The sequence below is a fragment of the Penicillium macrosclerotiorum genome, assembly GCF_028827735.1.
Source record: "Penicillium macrosclerotiorum strain IBT 26536 chromosome Unknown utg000003l_segment0_segment0, whole genome shotgun sequence".
Taxonomy (NCBI): domain Eukaryota; kingdom Fungi; phylum Ascomycota; class Eurotiomycetes; order Eurotiales; family Aspergillaceae; genus Penicillium; species Penicillium macrosclerotiorum.
Window position 1 is genome coordinate 5,147,952 of NW_026643083.1, and position 27,306 is coordinate 5,175,257.

The following is a 27,306-nucleotide window of genomic DNA, read 5'->3' on the forward strand; positions in this document are numbered from 1 at the left end:
GGAAGCAGAGGCAAAGTAGGAGGAGCGGAGCTAATAATAAGAATCCCGAGTACAGTTTGGCTCATGAGGCAACCGAGTGGGAATCTTACCGTACCTGTTTGGCGGGTAACCTGAGTGCACGGTATACTCCGTACTGTGGGAGTCGGTATGGTATGGAGGGACGGTATATTCTTGATTTTGAAAAGGGTTTTTTTTTTTTTATCTTTTTTTTATCTTTTTTATTATTATTATTATTTTACATCGATGGCAATGTTCCCGGGCACATGGGCAAGTCTTCGGTAGGGAGATGGGGGGGGGGAAGGCGGGCTTGGCTTGGGCGAGGGGGGCCACGTCCCGGGGCTCTGGGTCGGGGTGGACTCGGTGGTATGCAAGTTCACTGCCCCCACTCTCGGTAATCCCCGTAATCTCCGTAATCCCAATACCCCTCCCGTACCGTACCCAGTGCCCAGGACCCCCTGATGCAGCACGCCAGCATCAGAAGGTGTCATGACACGGAACCGACCATAATAATAGGCTTGTATCGTTGTTTCACCGAGTCAAGAGTCCAATCCCTCCCTAACCACCTACCTAGTCGGGTCAGCACCCGTTGAGAGTTGAATAATCGAGAATCAACCATGCCATCTCTCGGAATCATGAGAGGTCCCCTAATCATCTGAATTCTCCGTCGAATGATCCGAGCTGTGGAGGGAGAAAAAAATACCAAATGAAATTGCTCACGACCGAAAAATATCCCCCGGAACCCCGGAATGGTTTCATGAAAAACAAGAGCAAACTTGGAAAGCCCAAGATCACGAAGAGCCAAGGCCTTGACGCACAGATTGAGTTCACAAGGCTCACGAGAACCGCAGATTATGTCATGGTGTGATACCTCGCGATACCTCAGCCTCTAGTACTTGGGTGCAGGCGGTGATCGCAGCATGATACCGGGCACCAGGTACTGGCACAGTACGGCCACAGCGATTATCCCTGGCCGGTAGTCCCTGGCCGGTAGTCCCTCTTCTCTGGACAGAATGCACGATGATCTATCCCTCGTATGTCCTATCCCAGATCCAGGTGCGACAACCATCAAATCAATAGACAGCACGGCTAGAGCTTTCTCTCCACCCACCGCTTCTCCTGAGGTGTCTAGACTCCCCACGAAGATGATCAAGGGATGATTGACTACGAGGTACGGAGTCCGGAGTATAGCGTGTCCAGGTCGATCCGAGGCCAGGAGAAGGGGCGGGGAACATCGCCAGAGACGAGCATCCGACGCATTTTAGTCTTTACCCATCTGGCCCTCTCCCCCACTTGGGCGGGCCCCCGGAGAACCAACCCTACCTAGCCGGGGCTTGGACCGTCTTCAAACACGGCCAGCGCGCTGAATACACCACAAAATAGAGCCAGACAACCCTTTGAAGCTCCTGCCTCAAATGGACGAGCCCGAGTATCAGACCATCGGACGCCAGTCCAGAGCGAGCCGACCAACGCCTTCCCCCCCCCCCCAAATACGGCGCGTACTCTATACTGATACTGTGTCCTTACTTTCACATCTCTCCTTCTTCTTCAACCCCCCTGTCCATGCTGATCTATCGTCAGTCACTTCAGTTCTCTGATGCCCAGCCTTTCCCCCCGGACACTCCAGGCACAGCGTGTATCCATTGTGCTAGGGCCCTAGCGTCAACCTTCAGGCACGACCCAGCATCCAGCCGCCGCCTCGTCATTGGGTCCCGAAAATTCCTCTGCGCGTCTCGACGCACCGAGAGCATGATATATATTTTCGTGACATGTAGGTCTTGTACTCAGTACCTCTTGCCATCCCATTTGATTGCGCCTCGCGGACGATGTGGTCTCCTTGTAGGTTGATCTGGTGCCAACTCCCGATCGTCCGATGGCACAGCGGGAAAGGGAGGACAGAGTGGGTCGTAACCATTAGTGGTCTGAACCAAACGGAAGTACCCGTTCTGCTCGGTGGCTTTCCAGAACGAGTGCACTTCCACGCGGGTTCGAGGCCACAAAGGGCTTGATGGAGCTCCCGGCTGCCCCGAGTTCTGCCCCATTGTTTAGTAAACTCCCCACCCCCCTTTTTGATCCCCATTGTGCGCTCGCTTTTCCGCTTGGTCCTCTGGACTGGCTAACTGCCCTTTTCCCACTCCCCTCGCGGGATGGCCCGGTGTATGGGCCCATGGGAAATGACGATCGTGGATCAGGAGTGAACCAGCAGTTAACTCGGCAAGTGGATGAGGATTGTTGACCTGCCGGGTGGAGATCCATCTGCCGAGATGGAGTCGAAGTCGAAGATCATCTACGATTTGTGTAGTTTCTTTCTCTTCCTCCCTTCTTTTTGATAGCGAGTGACCGAGTTGTTCTTTGATACGGAGTACTCTGTATACTACCGACTTGTATCCTTGTATACACCCACTACACCCATTCGGCTGCAGTCTCTCGCATTGGATCCCCCCTCAAAACTCTCCTCAGCTCTTCGAATGATGGCCCCGGAGAAAGTAATTCTGCATGTACGGAATACGGCACGCTACGCTGAATCTCGTGTAGACAGGAAAAATATCCCCCTCTCCCTCTCCGACGTGGCCACAAGCCTCGTCCAGGCACGCCATGCACCACGTCAGGGCGCTTCGAGATGCATGAGGCCTGCGAGAGGGTATTGCTGGATTAACTTTCCGGCGCACAACTCTGTATCAAATCATTGAATTATGTCAATGGCTTCACGAGGGCGCTCCAGTCAGGCAGTGCACAAAGCAACATCCTGGTTATACTTTGTTTCGTCTGGCGCCCAGGCTTTACGGCGACAAACGAAGTATGTCCTCCGTTCTCAGCCCCACCCCACCTCTCGGTGACGATCAATAATCTAATAATCAATATCCAGCCAGAAACAATCATCCATCTCGCCACTCGGCCCCCCCCTCCTCTGAAGGAAATCATCGACCCAGTGGTCTGGAAACCACCAGTGGGATTGCCCCCAGCAGTCTTTGGGGGTACCGAACAACAAAAGGCTCCTCGTCTCGCTGCCAGCGCATGGTTCAACAAGCTATGCACCCATTTGCCCCACAAAACACCCTGCAACTCTGGCCCTCCCCTTCAGGACAAAAGATACTGTAGATATGGTGTTGCGATGTGGCCTCGCCGACCGTTCCTCGATCGCGGGCCCTGGGACGGCCCAGTCTAAATCCACCGGCCATGCATCATGCATGACACGGGCAGTCGGAGGCGGCCCACGGAAGCGAGAAGGACCAAAGAACGCGCATCAGCCCCCAGCAGAAAGGCGTTCATGGAAGATTCTGCGATCTAAGTCGTCGTCTACTGATGCGGGCGCCTCGCCATCTCCAGGCGCGAGTTCCGGGCCTAGCGGTGAACGCAAAAGTGCGATGCAGCGGCCACGGTTTAAGGCGAGTGGAACGGGACCAGTAGAGACTCCCCCCTTCGGATCCTGGGCTTGCGATTTGATGGGCGATATCGATCTGGCGAATCTGACTTTGAACTATAGCGCGCCGGACTGTCTGACTACGCCGAACTACTGCGGAGCTAAGAGCGCCGCGTACAGTCCCCGCTCTTCACTCTCGTTCCCGCTTTCGAGGACCAGCGCCTAATATCATGGCCATCACCTGCTTCGCAAGTTGGTGCAGTCGACACTCTTCTCATGGGCCCAGTTGATGGCGTGAGAAGACAAGTCAAGGGAAAGGATGGGGACAGCGAATCGACGGCGTCCAGGGTGCTTTTCGCGTATAGGGTTTTCTATATCCAGCGTCACAGTGGTAGTTAACGGGGGCATACAGTCGCAGCAGTACAGAGAGGATACACTCGTAAGGACAGAGACAAGGCGGATCCGGATTCTCTCTTCTCGGGCTCACTAGCCCCGCTGGGGGCTCTCAGGTCAACGTCGCTTGATCATTTCTGGGCGAACTGTATGACTCCGACCAAACAACACCCCGGTTGCTCGAGACTAGTGGGCACTGCCCGTGTAGCGTAACAGTTCACCATTACAGATTGTCTGGCCTTTCTGACCACAATTTCATACCCCGACTGCCGGCCAATCTGGCTGTGCAGAGTGCCTGGTGGCGAGGGTTCGGGGGTGAGGAGTGACCTAAAACGTCAAGTATTTGAGATTCAGTCGCCCACGGTGTCGGTATCCAACCACCGGTGCCGATCGGGAATGGGCACCACGGGATGACCACCGAAAGGCGAAGACTGTTTCGCGTCCCTCGTCGCCCCGTCGCCTCAAATCCCTCTGCAGCGGCGCTGGCCAGCGTACTGGCCTACTTGGATTCCAATCGTCTTATGTTTGTCCCAAATCGAGTTGTCCCAGATCGAGGTTCTCACCGCCTCCCTCACCCCCCCTCCCCAGTCCTGAACCAGCCCCTTGGAGCCCGCTCATCCTGGTTTCCTGGTTTGCTGGCAGCATGGTTCGTTCCAGCAGGTGGTCAGTGCTGTCACCAGTGCCCCGGGTGCCAGATCAGCACGATTGATTTGAGTTTGGTGGGGATTATGTGTGTTTTGTTTTGCCCATGCCCACCCCTCTGAGGGCTGGGTCCTGCTTCCCTGCACTGCTCGGGGTTTCCTGGTCTCGACACCCGATCGCCGGGTTGGTCGCAGTGGGTCCGTTGGAGATATGCCCCCACTTAGCGGGCCCTCGTGCCGTTCATTGCCCAGTGGAGTGGAGTGGAGCAGGGGTTTGCGCTGGATATGCGGCCCAAGTGGAGACTCTCCGTTTTCCCCCCCCGGACATTGGAGAAGGTGTTCTTTGGGCATGTTTTCGTGGTCGCACAAGCGCAGGTTACCCGACAGCTTTACAGCTGCAAAGTGTCTGACCATATGTTCGGTACATTCAGCTCGTGGACTTACTATGAGGATATGGGGCAGTATCTATGTACACGGAGCACCTCGGAGCCTCTCCGTCCTTGATCACATACTATGACAAGACAGCGGTACTGTCGATACGTAAACTGTCCCTTGAACCATCCAGCTGTACTGTTTACGGCTAAAAAGTGAAAAGAACGGAGGGAGGCCATGAGCCATTTTAAAGTCGACTGGGAGCCCTGGAAGAAGGATAATGGCAAAAGTCCGTCGAATAACCGGATCGGATGGGCCGAAGTACAAGCTGACTGCAGCCAAACAGACAAATGATCAAGACGAGACAACACCTCTAGGAGAAGCCTACCCAAAGAGAAAGAAACCACCGCATGAAGCGAATCTCAAAAGCACCCGAGATGCTGGTCAATATCCATGCACGGGATGGTCCTCTGGGTATAGAACATGCTAGGCCGGAGCACAGTACCAAGTCTCACGCAGATCGAGTTGATTTCATGGAATACATTGAATTTACTCCAGGGCTCATGCGCCCGGCTCATCGGAGCTCCGTACTATACTACTCAGTACATACATACAGAGAACTCGCGTCGCAAGTCCCAGCTACAGTAACCCTCTATTTGTCATAATACTTCCGGCAAATATCCCTCCAATATTCCTTCCCAGGAGGCCACTGCTTCTATGTTACTCTTGGCATGCGCTTCTGTGCATCTGTCTCCTCTAATCCGGCGACCCTCCCCTTTGATCATTATGTATTGTTAATTAAAAGGGCATTGAGGTGAGACACCATCCACCAACGAGGCCTTGCTATGCTGCGCATCAAAGCCACCAAAACCAGGATATTTTTGCCACCAGGCTCAATGGTGTGTCCGTGTTCTGGGACCCAGCATCGCTGAGTACTACCCCTCTTCATTCCAGGCGCATACTGCAAACCATAGCCACATATGCCTTGTATGCAATGGCATGGGGGTGTCGAGCCCTAGATGAAACGATCAGGGCGGTGATATCCTATCCGATCGTCATCCATGACGCCCGCGGGCGGCTAAAGCAAGCCAGAAAGAGGAGCATCTCTTGCTCGAATGCCCAACCGGCGAACGCCGAGTGTCACAGAGTGCATATCCTGGGACCAGCGTCTCCACTATTCACAGGAGCAAAGAGGACCAAGGAGGGCTGAATATTGCGTCCAAAGAGCCCAAAGAGCAGGAAATTACACAGAATGAAGGTTTGACGGGAGGGGATGGGGAGAAGTGTTTAGTGGATGGGCCAGAGAGAGAGAAGGGGGAGGGGGCTAAGCTGGCAAAGTGGGTGGGCAGAGCTGAACAATGGCCAATGGCTGGCGGTGATCTCCATCGGCGCCTTCCAGGTCTCGAGGCAATTGGGCCAGGGCGCTACATGGATCTACAAGTGCATCATGAGGACGAGATCTCAAGCTGGGCAGAATGTAGGGACTATTCGTAGATCATCACGATTCCCGGAGGACATCTGTGCCTGGCCGGACAGCGTGTGAACTGGGAAGGGGGCTTGCGATTCGTTGGGGATACGGGATTTAGCGTCGTGAAGAACGCCAGGCTTAGCTGAATGCGGCCCCTGGAGAGCGAACACATCCTGGGATGGTACCGGAGGATTGGGAGGTCAGGAGCCTCTACGAGATCGATACTTTCGAATATCCCGAAAGGGCAAGAGAAGGGGGTTCTGTCACGGCATTTGCGTCGATCATTCTAGCGTATTAGAGGTGATGCTGCGCGGCGAACCCGAGCAGACACCGCTCAGACAAAGCAATAGACTCAAAATTCGGGCTGTCAAATCCCTTGCGAAATTGATTAGCTTGGAGATGCAGGCGGCCCGTTGTAAATCATTGTGATGGATCGTGCAGCTGGACGCCCAGCTGGATGTCCAGTGCCAGATCTATCTTCTCCAGCCCTTTATGATATTGCGTTGCCAGAGTCAGCCTCCCAGTAGATATTGATGCTGTCATCGTGCACACGTCCACTTTGCTATTGTGGTCTTTTCACTTGCGCACGAAGATTGCTATCTCCGTCGAGGCGCCTCTCGTATACAAGACTCCATCCATCTCCTGAGTATGTTTTCCTGAGAGGCATAGTCCATTGCGCTAAAGAAAGAGGGTTGGAAGCACTTGGTCCTGATGGAGTCATATAAATATCTTACTCAGAGCTGGCTAGCCGAGATGCGATGTCGATGATATCGTCCTCACTCTGCGCTTCAACCACCCGGTTTACCTGCGCAGTGTTACGCATAAGCTCCACGGCGCCAGCATACATCATCCGCTGCGATGGATTGCAGTTCTCGGGGAGGAAGTAGAGGAGGACATAAGGGACAGAGAGGCGGCCAGAACTCTAGGAAGCAAGCTCGCTACATTAGCTCCATTCTCATAAACGCCGGTTCACGGTCATGGACTTCACTCACTAGCGTCAGTGGATGGCTGAGTAAAATGAAGCGGGGTGAGGATTCAGGCAAGTCGTCAGCCAGGTCCTCCATCTTAGAATAGACCTCGCCGTCCTGGGGCCGGATCTCCTGGCTCTTTGCATCGATGATATCTGTGGATGGCAGACGTCAGCCCATCTCTTGTCCAAAATCTGGTGTAGCCATGTTTTTCATCTTCAAAAGGGGCCGATGTCGATCTTGTAAGGATGGAAGAGCGCCGGTTTGAGGTGGGTTCGAGGTTCATACAAATAACAGCCTGCGGGTCTTTGGCTCGCGATGTGCCCAGGCGAAACTTGCGCAGCGCTTCCTTTGTCTCCGGGGAGAATGAATACAATCGGGATTCCGACTAGGGATATCATTAGCTGTTTGTCTGAGCTGGCAGGAGTATTGGTTTGAAAGGGCGCTGGTTGTCGTCAACGTCTCCGGACTTGTGGTTGCACTCACCATGCTGGGCAGATTGCGGGAAGTGCGTATTTTGATGCGGGATAAACAGGAAATAGGGAACTCTGAGTTGAGATCGCGTAGCCTTGGAGGTTTCTGCGGCAAAGAACTGTTAGGGTCCGCGTGGATCAACGCGGTGGAGAGCGCAAGAAAGAATGCGGGAGGTCGTGATGTGCTCGAAATGCGGGCGGAGTCTCCCCTTTCCCCTCCCCCACTTTAAATCACAGTCAACTCCAGACGAGCACTGACTCTCCGCCAACGTCCTCACGAACAGATTCCCTTGATGCTCAACCGACTCAATCTTCTTGCTCGCCACGTTTCTCGCCCCTTCGGATCGCCCCGTCCTGTTGCCTCGGCTCTTTCAACATCGTCCTTGGTCCCGCGCCCAGCTCCGTCCGCGATGACATCAGCCGCGCACGCAAAGCCCATCCACACGGCTGCTTGCCTGATTATCGGCGATGAAGTGCTCGGTGGAAAGGTTCGAATCTCCGGAAACCCCTGCCTTGTCAACCAGCCCGATATACTGACGATGCTGCGGCTTCCAATCTCCAGACCATCGACACCAATTCTCCGTTCCTGGCCAAGTTCTGCTTCGGCCTCGGCATCCAGCTGAAGCGCGTGGAGGTGATTCCAGACGATGAGGAGGATATTATGGAGGCAGTGCGTCGCATGAGCGCTCGCTACGATTTCGTCGTCACCAGCGGAGGCATTGGCCCAACGTGCGTACCTCTCTCCAATACATCCCTTCAAAAACAAAGTCTTCCTCTTTAGCCAGGATCACCCCCCTTCCTTTTCTCTCTCCCCACACAAAGCTGCACCAAAACATCCCTGCTAATGGCTGCATCACATTCCGAACAGACACGATGATATCACCTACCAATCCATCGCCAAGGCCTTCAACTTGAAGTTGCAACTACACCAGCCCGCCTTTGAGCGTATGAAGAAACTGTCCCGGCCGCACCCCATGCAGCCCAACTTTGACTGGGAGACTCCCTCCCCTGGCCTGACTGCAAAACTGCGCATGGTCGAGCTACCCTTCGACCCGGCGATCCCAGCCGAGCACCAGGCTCTCTTCGTCGCTGACGACATGTGGGTGCCCATCGCGGTGGTCAATGGCAACGTGCATATCCTCCCCGGCGTGCCCCGCCTGTTCGAGCGCCTGCTGCAGAACTTGAAGCCGCACCTTGTCCCACGCCTGGCCGACCCCGAGGGCAAGGGTACGTTCCGCTTCCTGTTCAGCACCCCGCTGCCGGAGAGCGCGGTTGCGCCGTACTTGACCGAGTTGGCGGCCAAGGTCGAGCCGCTCGGTGTCAAGGTCGGTAGCTATCCCCGCTGGGGGAAGAAACGGAACACAGTGACGTTGGTGGGCGCCGATAAAGCGTTCTTGGAGTCGCTGGTGCCGGAGGTTGAGGAAGGCGTGCAGGGCAAGCACGTTGAGAAGGAGGATGAGCTGGATCCTCCGTCGGATTCGGAGCACATCTATAGTCAGTAGAGGAGGACGGGTCTCCGGTTGGAGGGCCTGTGTATCATACCATCTGATTTGGGACATGCATTTTCTTCAGTTCGCTTTTTCCCTTTCACTCTACGACATGTATAGAGCACCCTCAAATATTCAATATGATTGAATATTGATACATTCAGTGTTTGTTGTATCTTGCAATTGGGGCACCGCACCGCGCTAAACGATGCTAAAGCATAACTCGATTGAAGTATAGAAGTGCCTTGAGTTCACCAAGGTTCTCTACTCCATAGATTTATATAGATGTCAAATGCTCTACATATTCATTTCGATCTCCTCCACATTGAATCCAAGAGCATCATGTACACCACCAGAATAGGAAGAACTCCCTTCTTTGAGGAACATATATTGACAGCCATGTCGTCTCGGGTTCCTGAGATCGACAAGATCGTGGATACAATAAAATAAAATAAAATAGGCGGGTGGAGAAAAAAACAACGTAGATGACCAGAAACAATTCTTTCGCGGACCAAATAAAGTGATAATAAAAATGAAAGATGGCGCAACAATAATAAAAGACGCAGGAGGGAAAACAAAAGGGGAATCAATATGTTTCATGAGACGAGGGTGTTGGCGTCAAGGGGATCGGCAGTCATCGTGCAACGAGCTGAAGCTTGCGAGCCTCGTCCAGTGGACAGGGAAGAGCGGTATAAAAGAATCACCCCCGGCGTCCTGCAGCACAAATCAAACAAACCACTTTCTTTTTCTTCTTTTTGGTTTCCAGTGTAGTCTTCCCAAATTCCGGCTTCTTTCCTTCTCCCAAATATGGCGGGAGCGATGAAATCCCCCCTGCCCTTGTTTCGCGCTCGCGTATCCCCTTCCATTAACTTCAAATCCGTTCGTTCGCACTCGTTTTCCGACGTATGTGCCGCTCCCGACTCGTGCCCCCACTGCGTATCGGATCGAGGGGGAACCATTCATTAACGTGCTCTCATTGCTTTTTTTCCTTCTTCTCTTCCTTTTCAAAAGCTGGACGTATTGTGGGGGCATTGGGTGAGAGAGCCAGGGAGGAGATATGCCACCTTACATGATAACACACTTGGAACAGCAGCCGGCGCTCTCGCCCGGCTCACTGACATCCATCTTGTTATCGGGGGCACGAGCACCGAAGGCGCCGGAGCCGGAGGGGTAGGAGGACATTTCCTTGTTATAGCGGCGGATCTCGCGGACGAGGTCGTAGAAGGCGTTCTCGACATTGATGCGGGACTTGGCGGAGGTCTCGATGAACTTGCAGCCGAACTGTCGGGCCAAGGCCTCACCCTCTGCGCACCGGAACCTTTGAATTAGCCTTGTGTTCTGCCAAGGATCTCGCAGGGCATGTTTATGGGGAGAGGAAGGGGCAGTTGGGGGGGCAATTGATATTGAGATTTGAGAGTTGAGATTGTGAAGATTGTGAGAGAACTCCCCGGGAAGGGAAAAAGGAATGACATGGTGTTTACCTTGCTCGGAGACCACGCGCTCCTTGTCCAAATCACACTTGTTGCCGACGACGATGATGGGGAAATAGTCCTTATCCTTGACGCGCAGAATCTGCTGTTGGAAGGTCATGATTTCTTCGAACGATTGGCGCGATGTTATGGAGTAGATCAGAAGGAAGCCTTCGCCAGTCCGCATGTACTGTTCCCGCATTGCTGAATACTCTTCCTGGCCGGCTGTGTCCAGGACATCCAATAAGGCGACCTCATCGTCGATTACGCACTGCTTGCGGTAGGAGTCTGGCGGAGAAAAAAAAAGGACGAGATATTAGCCAGCAATTCCGAGGCGAGCATAGGCGCAGAGTTCCGGGAGAGTCCGGGGCTCGCACGTAGCAAGGAGCAAGACTGGTTCGCGGGTGCGCTCACCTTCAATTGTCGGGTCGTACTCGTCCACGAAGTGACTCTGGATCAGCTGGATGGTCAAGCATGATTTTCCAACGCCACCGCCGCCGACAACCACCAACTTGTACTCTCGTAGGAACTAGGAACACGGGCGAAGATGACATGGTCAGCCATGATGGAAGTTCTCGCAATTGCGGAGGCGCGGAGGCGCGTAGAGATCAAGGTCGAAAGGGAGAGGCGTGGACCAGAACGTCGGCGGGGGAAAGCAGGGTTGGAAGGGGGCCTGGCGGTCAGGCACAGGGTCGATCGGGGCTCACCTTGGAAGCCATTCTGAAGGAGAATCTATAAAAGGGAGCAAACGAGGCGGAACTTTCTCCCGGCCGTGTAAAAAGGGGTGAGGGGAAAGTGTGGGAGATGAGGATCGAAGAATCGGGAGGGCGATCAAATTATCCGCGATCGCAGGAATTCAGGAGCACCTGAGACTTGTGCCGAGGGAGACGAGTTCACCAAGCAGATCAGCAGGAACGCGAGGAGATCAAAAGCGAGCCCGGGACTGAAGGGGGTTTGTCGGGCTGGTGTCAGGTAAGTGAGTGGAGGAGGAGCGTAGGGGGGTGGGAAGGCCAACGGGGGGGGGGAAGAATAGGGAGAGGTTCGGAGCCGTCGAGCGGGAAAATAATGGAGAACTGGCTGAGCTTCTTTTTGTTCGTCTCGGTGGAGCCCGCAAAGAACCCGGGATATATTAAAAAAACCAGTGGTCCAATGACAGAGGGAACAAGCAGAGTCGACTTCAGTAATCACAGCACAAATTGGATGCTCGAGCAAATCACCAATCAAGGAATAAATTAGAGTGGAGGAGAGCAACGGGCACAGGGGCAAGGAGAACCCGATGATATGAGAATCGCCTCCTATATACTAGCTTCTACAAACGGACGAATAGACATGAGATATTGCGGCAGACTGGCCAGAGAGAGTTCCAGAGCAAGGCAGATCCGAATCAATTCATAGATCGCAACCGAAGAGGACCGAAAAGGGCCATGCCCAAACGAGGGCGAAAGTGAAATTCAGGAGATCGGGCGACAGTCTGATTGGGCCAGTGGGTTTGGGCGTGCTTGAGTTCCTTAGGCTGCCGGGGGGAGAAAGAGGCGGGCTGTTCCCGGGGAGGAACACCGGCGCCCTGGGCTTCATAGGGGCGGGGGGGTTTAACGGGGGGCTTGGATAGTTAGGCTCGCGAGTGCTTTCTCCTATGCATCACTGCATGGGTGATTGCGCTGGTCTCGGAGCTGTTTAGGCTGTGCTCATTCGGCATGAAACAATTGACTGTGCCCGTCAATCGTGCAATCATTCAATCAGCATAGTCATGCAGAATGTGCTAGCGGGGCTGGCGATGCTGTTGCTGCGGCTGTTCTACTCCGGTACTATGGGATTATCGGGAGCGACAATTCAATTGCTTTCTCTTAAATATGGTTTCTCTTTGTCCTCCTCTCATCCTCCCCCTGTCCCCTCTGTGGCGTCCTCGGGACTTCAGTTTGCGTGGGAAAGGGTCAGGCTCTGCCGCTCGGCGCGACTAAATATTACAGCCTCTGGTACGCTACTCACTGGTCTCCCGGCGGAGTGGCCCCAGTCCGGATTTTTCCTCGTGAACGGACCCAACATCGCGAGAGAGAACCAACAGTATGCCCGCTAGGCCTGGCGCCATTGGGGCCCGAACATGGGAAGCAGAGCAAAGATCAGGAAACAATCGACAAGCAACTCGCAATCACCTGCACCCAACGTGATACCCTCGTTGGCCTTGCCGGCCTTACTGGCCTCGCATCCACTGAGTACTGCAGACTCCATCGCGCCTGGAATCCAGTCTCCTCCAGACTCAAGTGGATCGGGCTGGTGGGGGATGGGCCCCTCTCTGCTCTGGGCGCTGAAGGGAATCGGGTTTAGTCCGCACGCCTAGCGCTGTGATGCCTGTGACGGGGCACACACAAAGGGATCCTCGGGAGCTCGCTGGATCTGACGTCCGGAGATAACCTGCACGACGACCTATCACTTCGGCCAGACACACTCAGGGATGGTCTGGTTGGGCACCGCAGAACGACACCGCATCTTGGTCAGTCGGCTCTATCAATCTTGGCTTTCCGTTGCACCTGGATGGCTTGCAGGACAAGCCCACCTTGCAGCCCGATTGCATCATCCCGGCGCTCCGTTCGATCCTGTGTCGACGATGATGTACAGAGCAGATACGAGGTACGCAGGACAGAGCATAGGCTCCCTAGAGTAGGACTGTATTAGAGGATATAGAGGGACAGAGTACATAGCTGTGGGTAGCTGTGGATACGACGGATGTTCCTTCGTGCTTGGCTGTGAAACTGTCTCCCTCGAGAACCTCGTTTTCAATTGCCTCGAGACACCTCTCACATCAGAGAGATGCCTCTTTTGCCTTCTTTCCCTTCTTCCTTTTGCCGACATCGACTTTGCTTCTTTGGAGAACGGAGAGTCCCGCTCCTATCCCTGACACTTTTGCCCGATGATCGTCCCGATCCTGTAAACTGAGACACGCATCACGCCGTCGTTGGCATCTGCGAAATCTGCAGATCAGAGAAAGGTGATCCATCCCAAACTCCATTCTCCGCATTTTCGGCTTGGCACCGGAAACCTGACGAAAAGGGCTATGCAATTACAAACAGTGAAATTCGATCTACAGAATATCACAATTCGGACGGAGTGTATACGAGTTAATATGTAGAAGTACCATCGAGTTATCGTGCTCCCCATCGCGCTGCTGATCGGGATTGTCGACGTGTGAAGAACTAAAATTAGTGGATAGCATGGACCACTGTTGGGATTAAGGGTAACGATCATCTACAACAAGACTATTAACCCGGTCTGCCGCAAAGGTTCTCGTTTCCACTTTCCACCAAGAGAGATTTTGGTGGGATCATCGTAAGATTGCGCGCGGGATCTACTTCGTCGTTGCTCCAGCGCGGCCGTTGGATATCCAGGGTTCCTCGCCGGGCGCGATGCCCCTCTCATCCTAGACGAGGGGACAGTGCGAAGGTCTTTCCACGGAAATCACAAAGTTAATTACTTGCGCTTCCTGTCTTGTTCTTCTGGGAAATGACCGATGGTGAGAGAGGAAAGCTAGTCCTACAAAGACTTCTAGGTTGAATGCTGGAAGTTGCCTTCACAGTATGGGGAGACCTAACTATTAGCCTCCTGAAGGAAGCTTGCGACAACCAGAAATGCCCGACAGTCAGCAGCCTGTATGGATCCTTGCATCTCTCTGCTTCCTTGCAGATTAGCGCCTCAGGAGATGCTTTTCTTTTGATTGATTGATCAAACACTTGGAAGTACTCTCTGATACGCACGGTCGGTGACAGCTCACGGGCATGTTTCTGCAGGTGTCGGGTTGCGGTAACTGGCTCAGCGTCACGGCTACCGAGATCCGAAGACACAGGACTGGTGAAGGTTTATTCTGAAATCAACTGCCGTCCAGTTCCTTCTCATACCCGGCCTGGGCGCTTGGGTAAGTTAGAAGCTGGTATCAAGCGTTGATTCGGTGTATGGCCATAGTGCCCGATAGTAAGTCTGGCAGCTCCAGCGATTTCGACAGAAGAAATATCAGAGAATCAACACCATCAAAGAATATCTGATGAACTTTTGGAGAGAAGGAATATAAGTTGACAGTTAGAGAAAGCACTTGAACGACCAGAGTCCACTGTGCCCAATGGAATGAAGAGGGGCCATGCAAAGAGCCGCAATGTTCCAGGGAAACAGTCTTGACAGGTGGTCGGCGCCAGACTCACCCCCAATCACCTTCCATGCACTCTAGATCCTACATCTTTCATTCTGTTTTTCGACCGACTTCTCCGGCAGTCTGAACTGTTCCCTCAATCTCAAAATATGTCATCAGAATTACAAACAAATAGTCTCTACGTGGTATTATTCATCCGCAACGAGCCACCCCAACCGAATGATTTCCACTGGGCGCTTTACCTCCACCAAGATGCTACAATGGGCGGCAAGAAGTACCACATCAAAACAGTTGGCCCTGGTTGGATTCCCGACCATGGGCCCTGCTCAAAAATATCGAAAGAGTTCCTTCTCGTGGGCCTTTTTCGTATTGCGGACGTGCCTCCCAGCTACCACACCTATCTTGATGAAACCCTCAGGTCATATGATGACAATTTGAACACACCAGGAAATACGTGTCGCATTTGGGTGTTATCTGTCCTGGCTCTTCTTCAGCAGCCAGCGAATGGTGCCACAATTTTTGACTGCCAGGATCTTCCAGCTTTGCAAGAGGAGATCTTCCATTGGGGGAATGCACATGCTCAAAGTGCAGCAGCCAACAAGCAGCCTCGACCCACCGGATCTTCGGCACTATGCGGATTATGATATTGGCATTAATTGTGGTAGAGGCTGGCTGTGCAAGTACTTGCATCTACCGCATTATCGCTGTGTTCGATTTCGATCCCAGCTATACAGACTGAGAGCAAGACACACCCATCCATACCTGGGCAAGGTCATAATTCTATGTAGCGTGTGATATATTTATAATTTAGCATACCTAGACATCAATAATGAGATATTTGCCTTTCATCCTTCTATGTAGCTAACATACATATTTTGATTGTGGAGTGGTTCTCATAGAGATCACATGATGGGATATATATATGAGGGACGCAGCCAGTCAACGATAGGTTTCCCGCTTGACCAACCGACGGCTTATTCGGTCAATCAAAAATCATGGACAAGGAGCATTCTCTAACGGCAACTGTCCAAGCTGAGTTCACGGCTGCTGGATTTTCTCCTGAGCAGATCCAAAAGGTTCTTCGCCAGCAGCAGCAGCTGGAAGAGAGGCCGCCCGGGGCGAAACAAATCAAGATTCCCCGTTTGCCTATGATGGACGAGGTACTGCGCTCATACTCAATTCCTTCCACTATATCGCGTGTATGTTTAAAGTCTTGCTTATATTGCTGTACTGTCATGCTAAGAGCCACCAGGATCGTAAATATTACGTGGTTGAAAAATGGATGTCGGCTGGATTTATCGATCTCCTAGTGGAAGAAGCTCAGCAGCGCTTTGAACAACAGCCCCCACAATGGTTCACCCGGTACACACGGGTCACCACTCGCCAAAAAGAAGAACAGGATGGCTTCTTACGGATTGGAAGATAGTTGATGTGGCAGATGGTCCCCAGGGCCAAGTAAATAGTTAAATCAACTTTTGTTCTCTTCATTTCGTTTAAGGGTCCATCCGGCGGTGGACCCTTAACTATCACATGACATAATCGAGCTAGGGACCCCTCACTGTAAGTTCTCGTATAATCAGGAGTAGATAATCACCAGCGAGCACTATGGTGTCGCAATTGACTGCGAGTGACCTGTCTGCAAGAGACACAGCTCAAGATGGAGAAGAAAGACGACTATCCAATATGAAATACCGCATCATGACCAAAACAGATGCACCGGCGATACAGGGGCCTCAGCGCTGGTTCAAAACTCACATTGCCCCGTCGGATGATGACGTTGAGAAGCATCCGCGGCAAAGCAATGGGGAAGGTACAACTGCTGGCATAAAGACATCTCTCTTCTCTGTACGCGCACTATCACATGAGATATCTCCTATCTCCGGCGAGAATATAATTCTCGTGGCTGCCGACCATCACCCCAAACAAGCAGGCGATGCGGATACAAAGTGGCTGTATGTCAAGAGGTAGATTCACAAAACTTTAAGTGTCTTGGTGGATTGACTTGCATTGCTTAGACATGTCCAGCATCAAGGTATCTCCTTCGGAACATTCCTGGTGAGTGACTACTAGCGGAGAACTCTTGCGCACTCCGCCACAATGTTAAGTCGACAATAGAAAGCTGCTCTCGATGCATCGGGCCTGGGGAGGCACATTCACTCAGCTGTAAATCATACCTTCCAATCCGTACTACCTCGGATTGAGAAATCTTTTGTATTTGGCCGCTATTTTCTGCCTGTGGTCTTGTCTCGCAACGTGGTCTTGCCTCATCATAGAACCAGCGTGGAAGTCATGTTCATGACAATTCCCTACTTTTTCATGGCTGATTTGATTGATCCTCGGAAAAGAAACACTGGTGATAGCAAGGTCCACTCAGTCAGAGCTCTAGTTCAGTCGCTGTATCATCTAGATTCTTCGACCGCACGAGAGAATCAACAAGCCTTTCGACGTGTCCACCCCCAGGCAGAGAAAGCGGTTGTCCATATTCCACAGTTATGGGTGGTGACCTTGGGCTCCAGTATGATATATCTTACCGATTAATCTTTTGCATGCAACCGACTCTAATTTTTGACAACAGGTTTCTTCGCCACATGTTCCCCAACTCCGGTTTTCAACCATCCAAGTTCAGCTATTGTTACGTGTGGCGTGGAAGAGAATCTATTTCCCCCTATCATTCGGGTCTCTACTAGTACTGGCGTCTTCTTCTGTTTGGACAGAGCATCTTGCGTTGTGTGGCTGGTAAATTTCGTCTCCTGCACCAATACAGTTCTGTCATTGACCATCCTAGGAATTTCTCGGCCAAGTTCGCCGAGCTATCGAAATTGGAACTGGAGTCATCACCGATCCTGCTCATTTTTCTTTCAGATTACCTCTTCCAAATGGCCATATTACTGCAAAGCGGTGGCCAGAAGTAATCACGGCACATTCGGACGATAAAATATTGAACATCTTCGCGTCCCTGCCTTCAAACTTGAAAGAAGTTTCCCCAGTCGTGCCTGTAGCTATTCCCCTAGAGGACACACAAACAAATCTACAGCCTGGGAGTGCATCTTCGGAATCACCTCAAATCTTCAAAGCAGATATTGCTGATCTAAGTCCCGATACATTGGATGTTTATCGGTTGCCCTGGCACTATGAAGAACAGACAGGACCAGTAAGTTTATATCCCTCGAATTTGATAGACCCTTCAAGCAACTAAGTCAAAGATAGCAACCAAAAAGTGTCTTGGTGGTTGAGAAGCCTCTTTCTGAGTTTGATCAAAAAATCCTTCTCAATCACACTAGGAGGTGCAAGTCGCGAGAGAAACGTCCACGAAAGCGCCATCGACAGAGGAACAGCACGGAAAGCCCTCTCTATGCATTTCCTGCTCGAGTCCAAGAAGCGTTGCAGTCTTTCAGTGATATCACACATGGTGAGACGGAAGAATGGAAATCCTCATTCTCTCCAATCCTCTCGTGGCCAGTCTTCACCCCCGAGGACGTAGTCGACATCTCCAAGGTGACACCTAGTCGTCAGATGAAGTGTCTTCTCGCAAATCTTCATTTTGAGCTCCTTTTCTGGAGAGATCAGCAACAGGCCTGTAGCTATAATGCTCTCCCTTTATGCAGCAAAGACATAGTCGAACATACCCTTGAGCGATTGGGACGCGAGGAGGGTCTATCAACACATCAGACCAAATTACTGGCTTCTTTTATCCAAAGAGTTTCGGGAATTCTGGATCTCTTCATCCTTGCCAATTATGACTGTGTGGTGAAAGGCAAAGTATGGTCTGCAGTCGATGTGCTCCTCAGCTTATTTCGAAGTCGATTCTCCAGCAGCCATTTTGCTCTCCAGTGCGATATCCTTGCTATCCCAATGGCCCAAATCCTACAAACGGTTCGATCTTTTCACGCAGAGGTCTTGTGTGTCCAGCGGAATTATTACATGCCAACATCCTTGATGCAGGCCTTTAAACATTTTGTTTTGGCGCTAGTTGAGGTATCTTCAAATGCATCTAGGCTCATGAATGAAGATGAATACCAGAATGAGCCGGAGTCCGGGGAATGGGCCGACTGGGGTGATGATGAAGATTCTGAATTATATGGGCGACGTTCATACTCACGCAAATCATTATCATGCTCATCATGCTCATCATGCTCATCATACCTAGACTTCGATCCCTCAGACGAGACTGAATCGACCCCAAACTTTCGGCGAGGACGAGGCAGTAGGCGCAAAGGCAACAAAGAATCAATCGGCGGGGTGCACTTTTACGAAGTTATCAATATGATCGAGGAATCTCGAAATGAGATGGTCTGCATTCTACAGCCTGATAGGGTGGAAGATCAAGAGCAGAGTAGGATGGTCGACCGTGGAACACTCATCAGCCTAGTTCTGGAGTCAATTTTGAGTGGACACTCGGGACTACCCAGTATGCCGAAAATAAATTTGGAAGAGATTTATCTCACATGGACAACTCGGCTGGTAAGTTCCTCAACCAAAACTGAAACTTCTAATCTATGAGAAAAGACGTTAATTCTGCCTATTTGGATATAGCGTCTGAACATTCGGAACAAGCCGAGCCGTAGCCATCTATCAGATTTGAATCTACTTCGTGAGGAGTTGGATAGCATTATCGCGACTGTCGAGGATCAACTTTCGGTGCTTCGCACGTTTCATGAGGACGACCTCCTAGAAGACGCTGCAACTGTGTACAGCGATGTTCGTGGCCAGACTCAGGGTGTCTTTCTTGCGAGAATCTCAGCGCATCAACCGGGACTACCTAATCAATCTACCATCAAACTGATCAATCGCCTGGCAAATGAGTTGAAAGAGAAAAAGGAAGTCTATACAGAACTACATGGTCAGGTAGCTCGCATGGAGAAACAGGTACTTTTTGGAAACTCCCTCTCTATACCATAGACTAAACTTTTAAAATCTAGGTCGTGCAATGGACAGAAATGATCCAGGAAGATCATGGAAAGGCAATTATGGTATTTACGATCGTCTCCATAATTTTCCTGCCGCTGTCATTCGTGACGAGCTATCTGGGTATGAACACAGCCGATATCAGGGATATGGGTTCGAATCAGAACCTTTTCTGGGAAGTTGCCGTTCCGTTCACCTTCGTGGTGGGTTGCGTGGTGCTAGGCGTGGTATATAATGCGGACAGAATTATGGGGCTTTTTCCTGGATTTCGTAGTGTCCGGTCATCTTCATAACAAAAAGTTAGAAGCGTTGTCGTTGCCCGTATTTGATTAAAGCAAAAAGAGCAGTACAAGAATATATTTTCTTGGTTAGACTTGGTATTGCGCATTCTTTGCATTCGTATCATATAATATAAGACCATGTACATCACACGCTATCTATGCGCTAAGCCATGCGCTGTAAAATAGGAAAATCATGACTTCCGGTGCATGATGCCGGCGCCAGCCTTTAAATAGTCAGTTTTCGGTGTTTAAGACTGGATTGCTGATACAATATACATACCTGGTGGCTGGGGAAGACCAGAGTGTCTGCAATCACAACATTCTCCCGTCGCCCGGCAGCAAAAACAACAACCTCAGCGATGTCATCACCGGTAAGCGGCTCAACGCCCCTACGCAATTTCGGTTAGGTTTCCGAACAAAAAGAAATCTAAGTGATTGGGTCCTTGTAACATACTTGTAGACGGCATCCGCCTTAGACTTATCTCCGTAGAATCGGACAACAGAGAACTCCTAAGGAACTTGTTAGCATCAAAGCATTATAATAGAACGAATGAGAAAGAAAAAAAGGCGGCCGTACGGTCTCAACCTGACCAGGGTCAATTTCAATGACACGGATTCGGGTCGCGATCAGCTCCTTGCGCAGAGACTCGGTGAAGGAGCGAACAGCCGCCTTGGAGGCACAGTAGATGCCACCACCAGCATAAGGCTCGCGACCAGCAATGCTGCCGATGTTGATAATATCGCCACGGCCACCCTCATCACGCTTCTTGAAGATCGGCAAAATGGCTTGGGTCATGTTGATAAGACCAGTGACATTCGTATCCCACATAACCTTGATATCTTCGGGAGCAATATCAGGTGCCTGAGCAACACCCTTGACCAGTCCACTGAAAAAAAGACGCGTCAGTAGTCTTGAATATCACGGAGGTGATCAAATGACCTGTGGAGTTTGTGGATGACTCACGCATTGTTGACCAGCACATCGATCTCCTTGAACTCAGCAGGTAGAGAGGGAACGAAGTTCTTGATTTCCTCAGGGTTGCTGACATCCAACTTGACGGGAAGCACCTTCACACCAGCGCCAACCTCTTCCTTGATTTCAGCGGCCAACTGGTTCAGTGATTCAAGACGGCGGGCAGTGACAATGAGCTTGAGGTCATTGGGCGAGGTGCGCGCAAATTCCTTGGCAGTGCTCTTTCCGATGCCAGAAGAGGCTCCAGTTACCAGGATTGTCTTGCCCTCGAGGCGCTTAGCCATTGCGGAGGCCATCGTGCGGTGGATTGAGAGGGGTTTCACGGCGAGAGTAATTGGACTGCTGGGAGCTCTGGTGAGAGGCGAGGGTGAGACAAGGAGTGGTAGTTGTCGCAAAAGTCGAATTGATCTATTGCACGCTCGAAAACAGTTCATGGATGAACGAAGAGTCTCTCTTAGACAAATTCGACAGAAAACAGAGGAAATCCCCGCCTCGAGCGTGCGGGGATGGCGCTGGCGTCATATCGAATTATGTAATCGGTTAATTGTTGCGGCGCAATTGTCGGCCTTCCTTCCGATCGCCAACAACTCAGTGGATTTCCGCTTAGAACGATGGGTACGACTTCGGGAATACGCTGTACACGTACAAAGTAGAGCTTTGCACTAACTTGACAGTCCTCGGATGCTGCATTTTAAATTCCAAAGTCGTGAATAAGACCCATATAGTCTAGTTCACGTCTCCGATAGTTGACTACCAAGCTACATACTTCGTCAAAACAATGAATGGAGTTTCTTTGGATTAACGAATAGAAAAATGCAACTTAGCTCGACTGATTTTATTGACCATATCATGATAAGATATGCTATATGTAGGGTCCAATTATGACAAGTACACATGGGAGAGCCCTCGGAATGAGAGGTCTATTTCTATTACTTTCCATCACCGATGGAATACTCGTAGGCAATGGCTGGTATAGTATATAAGTAATTACTGTATCATGAAAGGTCTCTGAACTTGTAATTCCAAGGACTACAAAAGCCCGACAGCCTGGGCACTCACAAGAGGGAATAGTCAAGTGTCAAGTCAGTATGTAATTAGGGAGGCTGCATGGTGGGAGGCTAGCACTATTCCCCCCTACTCAATATACAAGGAAACACAGCAGATAGCCTTCTCAAGTAGATTAAGTGTGTTGGCTCATGAGCTTACAGCACTGGATGAAGAATTCAAATGGCCAAACAAAGGATAACCTGGACAAAGAATTGTTTCCTTAGACTCAACAGACCCGACAGCGTTGAGCATTGTTCAGAAGCTCTCACTTGAGCCAAAATCGTCTACAAAGCCTAAAGGGAACAAAGCTTACCGAGAAATGACAGTAGACTAGCATATAAGTGATCCATGTATTGCAAGGTTTTGCGGTCACCTTCCCACTTCATTGATGCTATCAGCCTGAGAAAAGTCTGCGCAAACTTGTTGAGTGACTGACCCCGGATGACCTTGACGGAGAGGGGCAATCAATTCTTGAATAAGCCCCGAGCAAGCAACAGACTCTTCATGATATGTGCCTTGTATCCTCTGTGATCAACATAGCCTCCTCATCTGAACAACAACAGTAACCCATCTGTATCTCTTTCTCAGCCTGCCATTGCTTCTACCAAGCCATATACCACAACAAACTCGATCACGACGACACAAGTATTTGTCAACATAGAAGTCTTTAATCAAGAACATGGCGTTGCAAAGCAACCTTTTATCACCAAAAGAGTCATTTGACTGGGCTGAAGATGTTGAGAACAGCGCGCAAGGGCGAGAACAGAAGAATCTATTTCCTCATGCCGATTTCATTGGGGACAAAGAGATCTCTCAGTGGGACAGAGGTTCGAGAACCCATCCAGAACCTGCATCTAGCTACGCAGGACCTTCCACGCGACGAGGTGACCACCAACATCAGCAGTATATCTGCTGGGATGGAAATCCAGAGAGCCTCCACAACATCCCAAACTCCCGCGAATCTGAGATTGAAAATTCAACTTTCTCTACAATCCCTTCTCCAAACATCGATTCATCATCCCAGAAAACTAAATTCCTGGATAATGAGACTGTCACCAATAGAGGCACACAGGATAGCACCCTGTCGATGTTCTGGACAGCCCACCATGAATTTGCCTACCGACAAGGCATTACCAACGAAGACCTCAATTTCCACCATTTCAACTGGCAATGTAGACCTGTCTACTATGAAAATGCCACCACGGCCTCCGAGTCACTTGCGGTCATCTTTGCTGGGGCCAAACCTCCTTATCCCAAGGGAAACATGCGAATCCAATCAATAATGAACCGGGCCAATCAACTCATTGACCCAGTGGTGGTTGATCTTAAAGAGATGCAAGAAGGTCTGCTGAATGAGCGTGGCTCAAAACTTCAACATGCGGCAAAAAGTTGTACCTTCAAATTCTATACACCCCATGGAAAATGGATGTATGAAACGACACACGCGATCGACAAAATTGCCTTGGATGATGGTAAAATCGAAACCTATACTTCACCCCACTTGGCTATTGGGAATGGCTTTATCAAATCTAGCTTGATACCCACCCATACAACCTGGCAGGGAGCTCCTGGACCGGCTATTACTCCTCCTAAAAGGCCCAAGTGGCAGCCTGAACCATCTCCATTGAGACGTTTAATGACAATGAATGAGTTTATTACCGAGGGAATGAGTTACAAACAAGTATCCTGGACTCAGTCCGGTAAGAACGCTGAAGTGGTCCCTGTGACAGAAACATTTCTCATGGACACAAGCATGGACCCTGATACCTACTACTCATTTCCGGCTTTCGGTTCGTTATCGTGAACCGATAATCTTCAATGCCTCAGTTTCAGAGATTGGAAGCGCCAAGGAATCTTTGACTGGGCTTGGAAGGGTATTACTACTTGCTTTGGCTATTGAGAAGGCGCTGTGTATAAATTGGGATTTTTTTCCGTTACGTACTTCTTTCTTCAATACTACCAATAGAACAATTATCTTGTACTTAAAATAGATTCGGATGCTGGCCATTATCGGTCCCCCTCTATCTAGTCTTTATGAACACTCTTTCCGACAGCTCAACCCGAAGTCACACCATCATCCTCTTAAGGGGAAAAACGTCATATCCTTCAGACTATAGATAGATCCCTCTCACCAAGTTCGAAAAATGGTTGAGGGTACTAGTCCATGTCTAATTTCGGGACTTATGCTCGAATTATATCATCGATCATGCCCCATTATATCGGAAATATCGATCCCCGGAATTGGCACCGACTCGAGATTTCTCATATCTAACACTAATATATTATTTCACTCATTGATCAAATCAACTCCGGGCTCCGGGCATCTTTCAAAGAGCAATCAAAGGCGGAATAGATCCGCTAGGCCATGAACCAAGTCAGCCGGATTGTGGGTTATGTGGGGTCAAGTCCAACGGCCCCGGGGAGGACAATATTCTTAAATCCAGTGATCCTGCCATACATAGTGTGCACCAGAAATCTTTGTCATAATTTTCTAGCAGCAGAATATCCCAACATGACTCACCTTCGTCTTGATACTTCATTATTGTCAACTTTGGAAGGTAAAGTTGTGGTCCTGACCGGAGGAGCGACTGGCATTGGGCGTGCTACAATCCAGCAATTATGCGGTATGGAAAAAACTTTCATAGGCAGCGGCTTTACTTGCTGATATCCATAGTGAATAATTCAAGGATTGTTTTTGGCGACGTGGTGGAAGACCTCTCAAAAACCCTGGAAGCTGACCTCGGCCCAAGTGTGCAATTTGTGAAGTGCGACTCCTCAAGCTATTCCGACCAGCTGAAGCTGTTTAAAGTCGCCTTTGAGAAATATGGCAGGATCGACATTGTTATTGCCAATGCCGGGATTTCTATCCATAAGGATATCTTCGACCCAAATGCCGATATTAACCAAGAACCTTCGATGAAAGAAGTAGACATCAACCTTGTGGGGTCAATATTCAGCACACGCATCGGCATGCACTACTTGCGAAAAAGTGGGGGTGGGGACTTGGTGCTTGTGAGCAGCATTGCTGGGTTCAAGGAATGTGGGGGCTTGGTCACCTACACGGCGAGCAAACACGGAGTTGTGGGTATTATGCGGGGCCTCCATTTGACTGCCACGCTGGAAAATATCAGGGTTAACGTAATTTGCCCTTGGATGACCAGTATGTTCTTGAGCTTTTTATTACTCCCAACCCAGCTAACAAGTGATCCAATGAAAATAGGAACGCGTCTGGTTCTCGGGATTGAGAAGGGGTGGTATGAGCGAGGTCTGCCAGTGAATGAGCCTGAAGATGTGTCTAGATCCATTCTGATCTGTGCAACTGCAAATCGAGGGTCCAACGGGAAAACACATACTGGCGTTTCTCTTCCCTTTGCAGGCAAAATAGTTTACGTGGCTGGCGGGGAGGGTTATGAGATTGAGGACAAAATAAAGAACTTGGAACCTGCGTGGCTGGGAGAGGACAATAGCAAAATTCTTGATAAGGGACAGGAATATCTTGCATCCGAAGAAACTAGCTGGGATGTATCGAAATCTGCTTAGCTGGAGGTGTAAGTCTAAAGGAAAGCATTCTGTGGTGACTATGGTTCATACATATCAATGATGAGAGTGTCAGTGTTATTGGATTTAATGCACATTTAGATGTCATGCTTTTCAGATCAGCAGGAGCGCTTATTTACAACTGACTGCGCAAATCGAAAGCACACACTTCAAAAATAATAATAACGAACCATTGTAATATGGGGTTATCGACAGCAAAACATCCTATTGAAGAGTATTTAGATCTTTTAGAGGAAGGCCGTTGGTTTTTATCAGCTTTTGTGATCGAAAATGACATTGATATGGTTCCATATCCGAATATGAGTCCAAGCTTTCCAAATTTCGAGAAAGGCCTGTATCTGTGTTTGATACAGGAGAAGTGAACTGAGATCCTTCATTCTGTCGATGAGGAAAAGAGCCCCCAGTGGCTGAACTCGCACCATCAAGGTCTTCTCTTGGATCACTGCGCACGAACTTGATAAGACGACCGAGAATGGCGAATTCAAGTTTAAGTTTAATCGAATAGAAAACACCTTTGAGTACCGTTTCGATTATCAGAAGAGAGGCGTATTCTATTGAGAGGAGAGCCACATCCATGGCTATAATAGCGACATTGACAACAAGTAACAAGTACATGTGTTGGCGGCTCTTCTTTCGAAATGATTCTCGGAGGAGTCTGATTGTCGCAATGATATATATGAGTGAAAGAATTGTTTCTTGGATACTACGCATGTATAATTAGCACCTTCTGTCATCCTAAAGGGAGGAGCATTGACTTGTCGCGTACAAAAAGCCCGTCATCTGGAATTTCTCCACAACATCGTAAGCCTTAACAAAATTGGCGGTATCGATGTCTCCAAATGAGCCGAAGGTTACCACGGTCGTCGGAATATGAAGAAGAAAAGCATCGACGATGATCATCCATTTGGTGTAGAACAATATCCTAGTCCCGTGGTTCCCGGTGATGACCAGATGAAGCCGAGACCACAAAACAACACTCTGTCCTGTGACCATCACATACCACCCGATCGTTAGTAATGAAAGAGATGCCCATCTTCCATTACCTGAGAAGGTTCCAAAAAACTTGAAGCAGTATCCCACTGAATATGGAATCAGACTGAGGCTGGAGGCAAAGAGGCTCCAAAAGTAGACTGTGTCATAGCGCGAAAATGTCGAAAAAATGAGTACGAGGAGTTCAATCGCATTGTAAATTGAGAGTCCAGCACTCAGCACAATGAGAGACTTCAGAGCGAAGCTGTCACCAGTATAGCTTCCTGTGACACCGGGAGGAGCGGATACAGTTGAATTTGAGGATGTCAGGGGGTCCATCAATATGTGAATACATTTCTACCCCTGTTCGCCGGGTCGTTAGGGGCACGCCTAAGGGCGCGGTAATATATCCAACATCGGTGGCCAATGCTTGAGAATACGCTATGGGATGCATGCCGCAGCACGGCTTGTTATTGGTGATGGTGAGCTTTTCAACCATTGAATTCACATCCATATACTTTCCGCCACCAAACGTTGATGGAAGTCATGTGACAAGGAGTGTGGCTGGGATTTCCTAATCTGGAATTTCCCAAGTGGGAAAGCGTCAGCGGCGTGATATACTTGCAGCTCCGTATAAAGAGAACTAGAAAGGCCAAGAAAGGGTTCCCCGGTTCCTGTACGGAGTCTGTTCTTATTCAAGGGAGTTGTGACTAGGTACCCGATGACCGAAGCCATCTACTACTGTCTAGAGACCTTGGCCATAAAAATGCCTCAGGCAGAAAATGGAGCTTCGGGTATCCCACTTTTCCCTC

The 27,306-nt window shown here is 50.2% G+C and overlaps 9 protein-coding genes across 9 annotated transcripts; 6 read left to right on the forward strand and 3 right to left on the reverse strand.

Annotated features, from left to right (window-relative positions):
- Positions 1–3,098: 3,098 nt before the first annotated feature.
- Positions 3,099–3,584, forward strand: N7462_004765 (uncharacterized protein; the record flags this gene model as incomplete). Its single annotated transcript, XM_057076491.1, has 1 exon — positions 3,099–3,584. One exon carries the CDS (start codon positions 3,099–3,101, stop codon positions 3,582–3,584), a length of 486 nt encoding a protein of 161 aa, XP_056935996.1.
- A 3,378-nt stretch (positions 3,585–6,962) lies between these two features.
- N7462_004766 (GMF family protein) lies at positions 6,963–7,296 on the reverse strand (the record flags this gene model as incomplete). The annotated part of the gene is made up of 2 exons (XM_057076492.1): positions 6,963–7,154; positions 7,225–7,296. The coding sequence occupies 2 exons, from the start codon at positions 7,294–7,296 to the stop codon at positions 6,963–6,965; spliced, it is 264 nt and encodes an 87-aa protein (XP_056935997.1).
- Positions 7,297–7,966: 670 nt separating this feature from the next.
- N7462_004767 (flavin adenine dinucleotide pyrophosphatase) lies at positions 7,967–9,175 on the forward strand (the record flags this gene model as incomplete). The annotated part of the gene is made up of 3 exons (XM_057076493.1): positions 7,967–8,161; positions 8,236–8,402; positions 8,542–9,175. The coding sequence occupies 3 exons, from the start codon at positions 7,967–7,969 to the stop codon at positions 9,173–9,175; spliced, it is 996 nt and encodes a 331-aa protein (XP_056935998.1).
- Positions 9,176–10,225: 1,050 nt separating this feature from the next.
- Positions 10,226–11,348, reverse strand: N7462_004768 (Ras family protein; the record flags this gene model as incomplete). Its single annotated transcript, XM_057076494.1, has 4 exons — positions 10,226–10,464; positions 10,642–10,917; positions 11,044–11,158; positions 11,337–11,348. The coding sequence occupies 4 exons, from the start codon at positions 11,346–11,348 to the stop codon at positions 10,226–10,228; spliced, it is 642 nt and encodes a 213-aa protein (XP_056935999.1).
- A 3,562-nt stretch (positions 11,349–14,910) lies between these two features.
- On the forward strand, positions 14,911–15,405 carry N7462_004769 (uncharacterized protein; the record flags this gene model as incomplete). Its single annotated transcript, XM_057076495.1, has 1 exon — positions 14,911–15,405. The coding sequence occupies one exon, from the start codon at positions 14,911–14,913 to the stop codon at positions 15,403–15,405; it is 495 nt and encodes a 164-aa protein (XP_056936000.1).
- A 351-nt stretch (positions 15,406–15,756) lies between these two features.
- On the forward strand, positions 15,757–19,959 carry N7462_004770 (uncharacterized protein; the record flags this gene model as incomplete). The annotated part of the gene is made up of 11 exons (XM_057076496.1): positions 15,757–15,960; positions 16,014–16,123; positions 16,310–16,321; positions 16,405–16,713; positions 16,777–16,816; positions 16,877–17,276; positions 17,337–17,497; positions 17,547–17,912; positions 17,969–19,222; positions 19,295–19,627; positions 19,681–19,959. 11 exons carry the CDS (start codon positions 15,757–15,759, stop codon positions 19,957–19,959), a joined length of 3,468 nt encoding a protein of 1,155 aa, XP_056936001.1.
- Positions 19,960–20,138: 179 nt separating this feature from the next.
- Positions 20,139–21,354, reverse strand: N7462_004771 (SDR family oxidoreductase; the record flags this gene model as incomplete). Its single annotated transcript, XM_057076497.1, has 5 exons — positions 20,139–20,171; positions 20,228–20,336; positions 20,402–20,457; positions 20,525–20,834; positions 20,912–21,354. 5 exons carry the CDS (start codon positions 21,352–21,354, stop codon positions 20,139–20,141), a joined length of 951 nt encoding a protein of 316 aa, XP_056936002.1.
- A 1,292-nt stretch (positions 21,355–22,646) lies between these two features.
- On the forward strand, positions 22,647–23,771 carry N7462_004772 (uncharacterized protein; the record flags this gene model as incomplete). The annotated part of the gene is made up of 1 exon (XM_057076498.1): positions 22,647–23,771. One exon carries the CDS (start codon positions 22,647–22,649, stop codon positions 23,769–23,771), a length of 1,125 nt encoding a protein of 374 aa, XP_056936003.1.
- A 708-nt stretch (positions 23,772–24,479) lies between these two features.
- On the forward strand, positions 24,480–25,507 carry N7462_004773 (NAD(P)-binding protein; the record flags this gene model as incomplete). Its single annotated transcript, XM_057076499.1, has 3 exons — positions 24,480–24,591; positions 24,642–25,127; positions 25,188–25,507. The coding sequence occupies 3 exons, from the start codon at positions 24,480–24,482 to the stop codon at positions 25,505–25,507; spliced, it is 918 nt and encodes a 305-aa protein (XP_056936004.1).
- Positions 25,508–27,306: the final 1,799 nt, after the last annotated feature.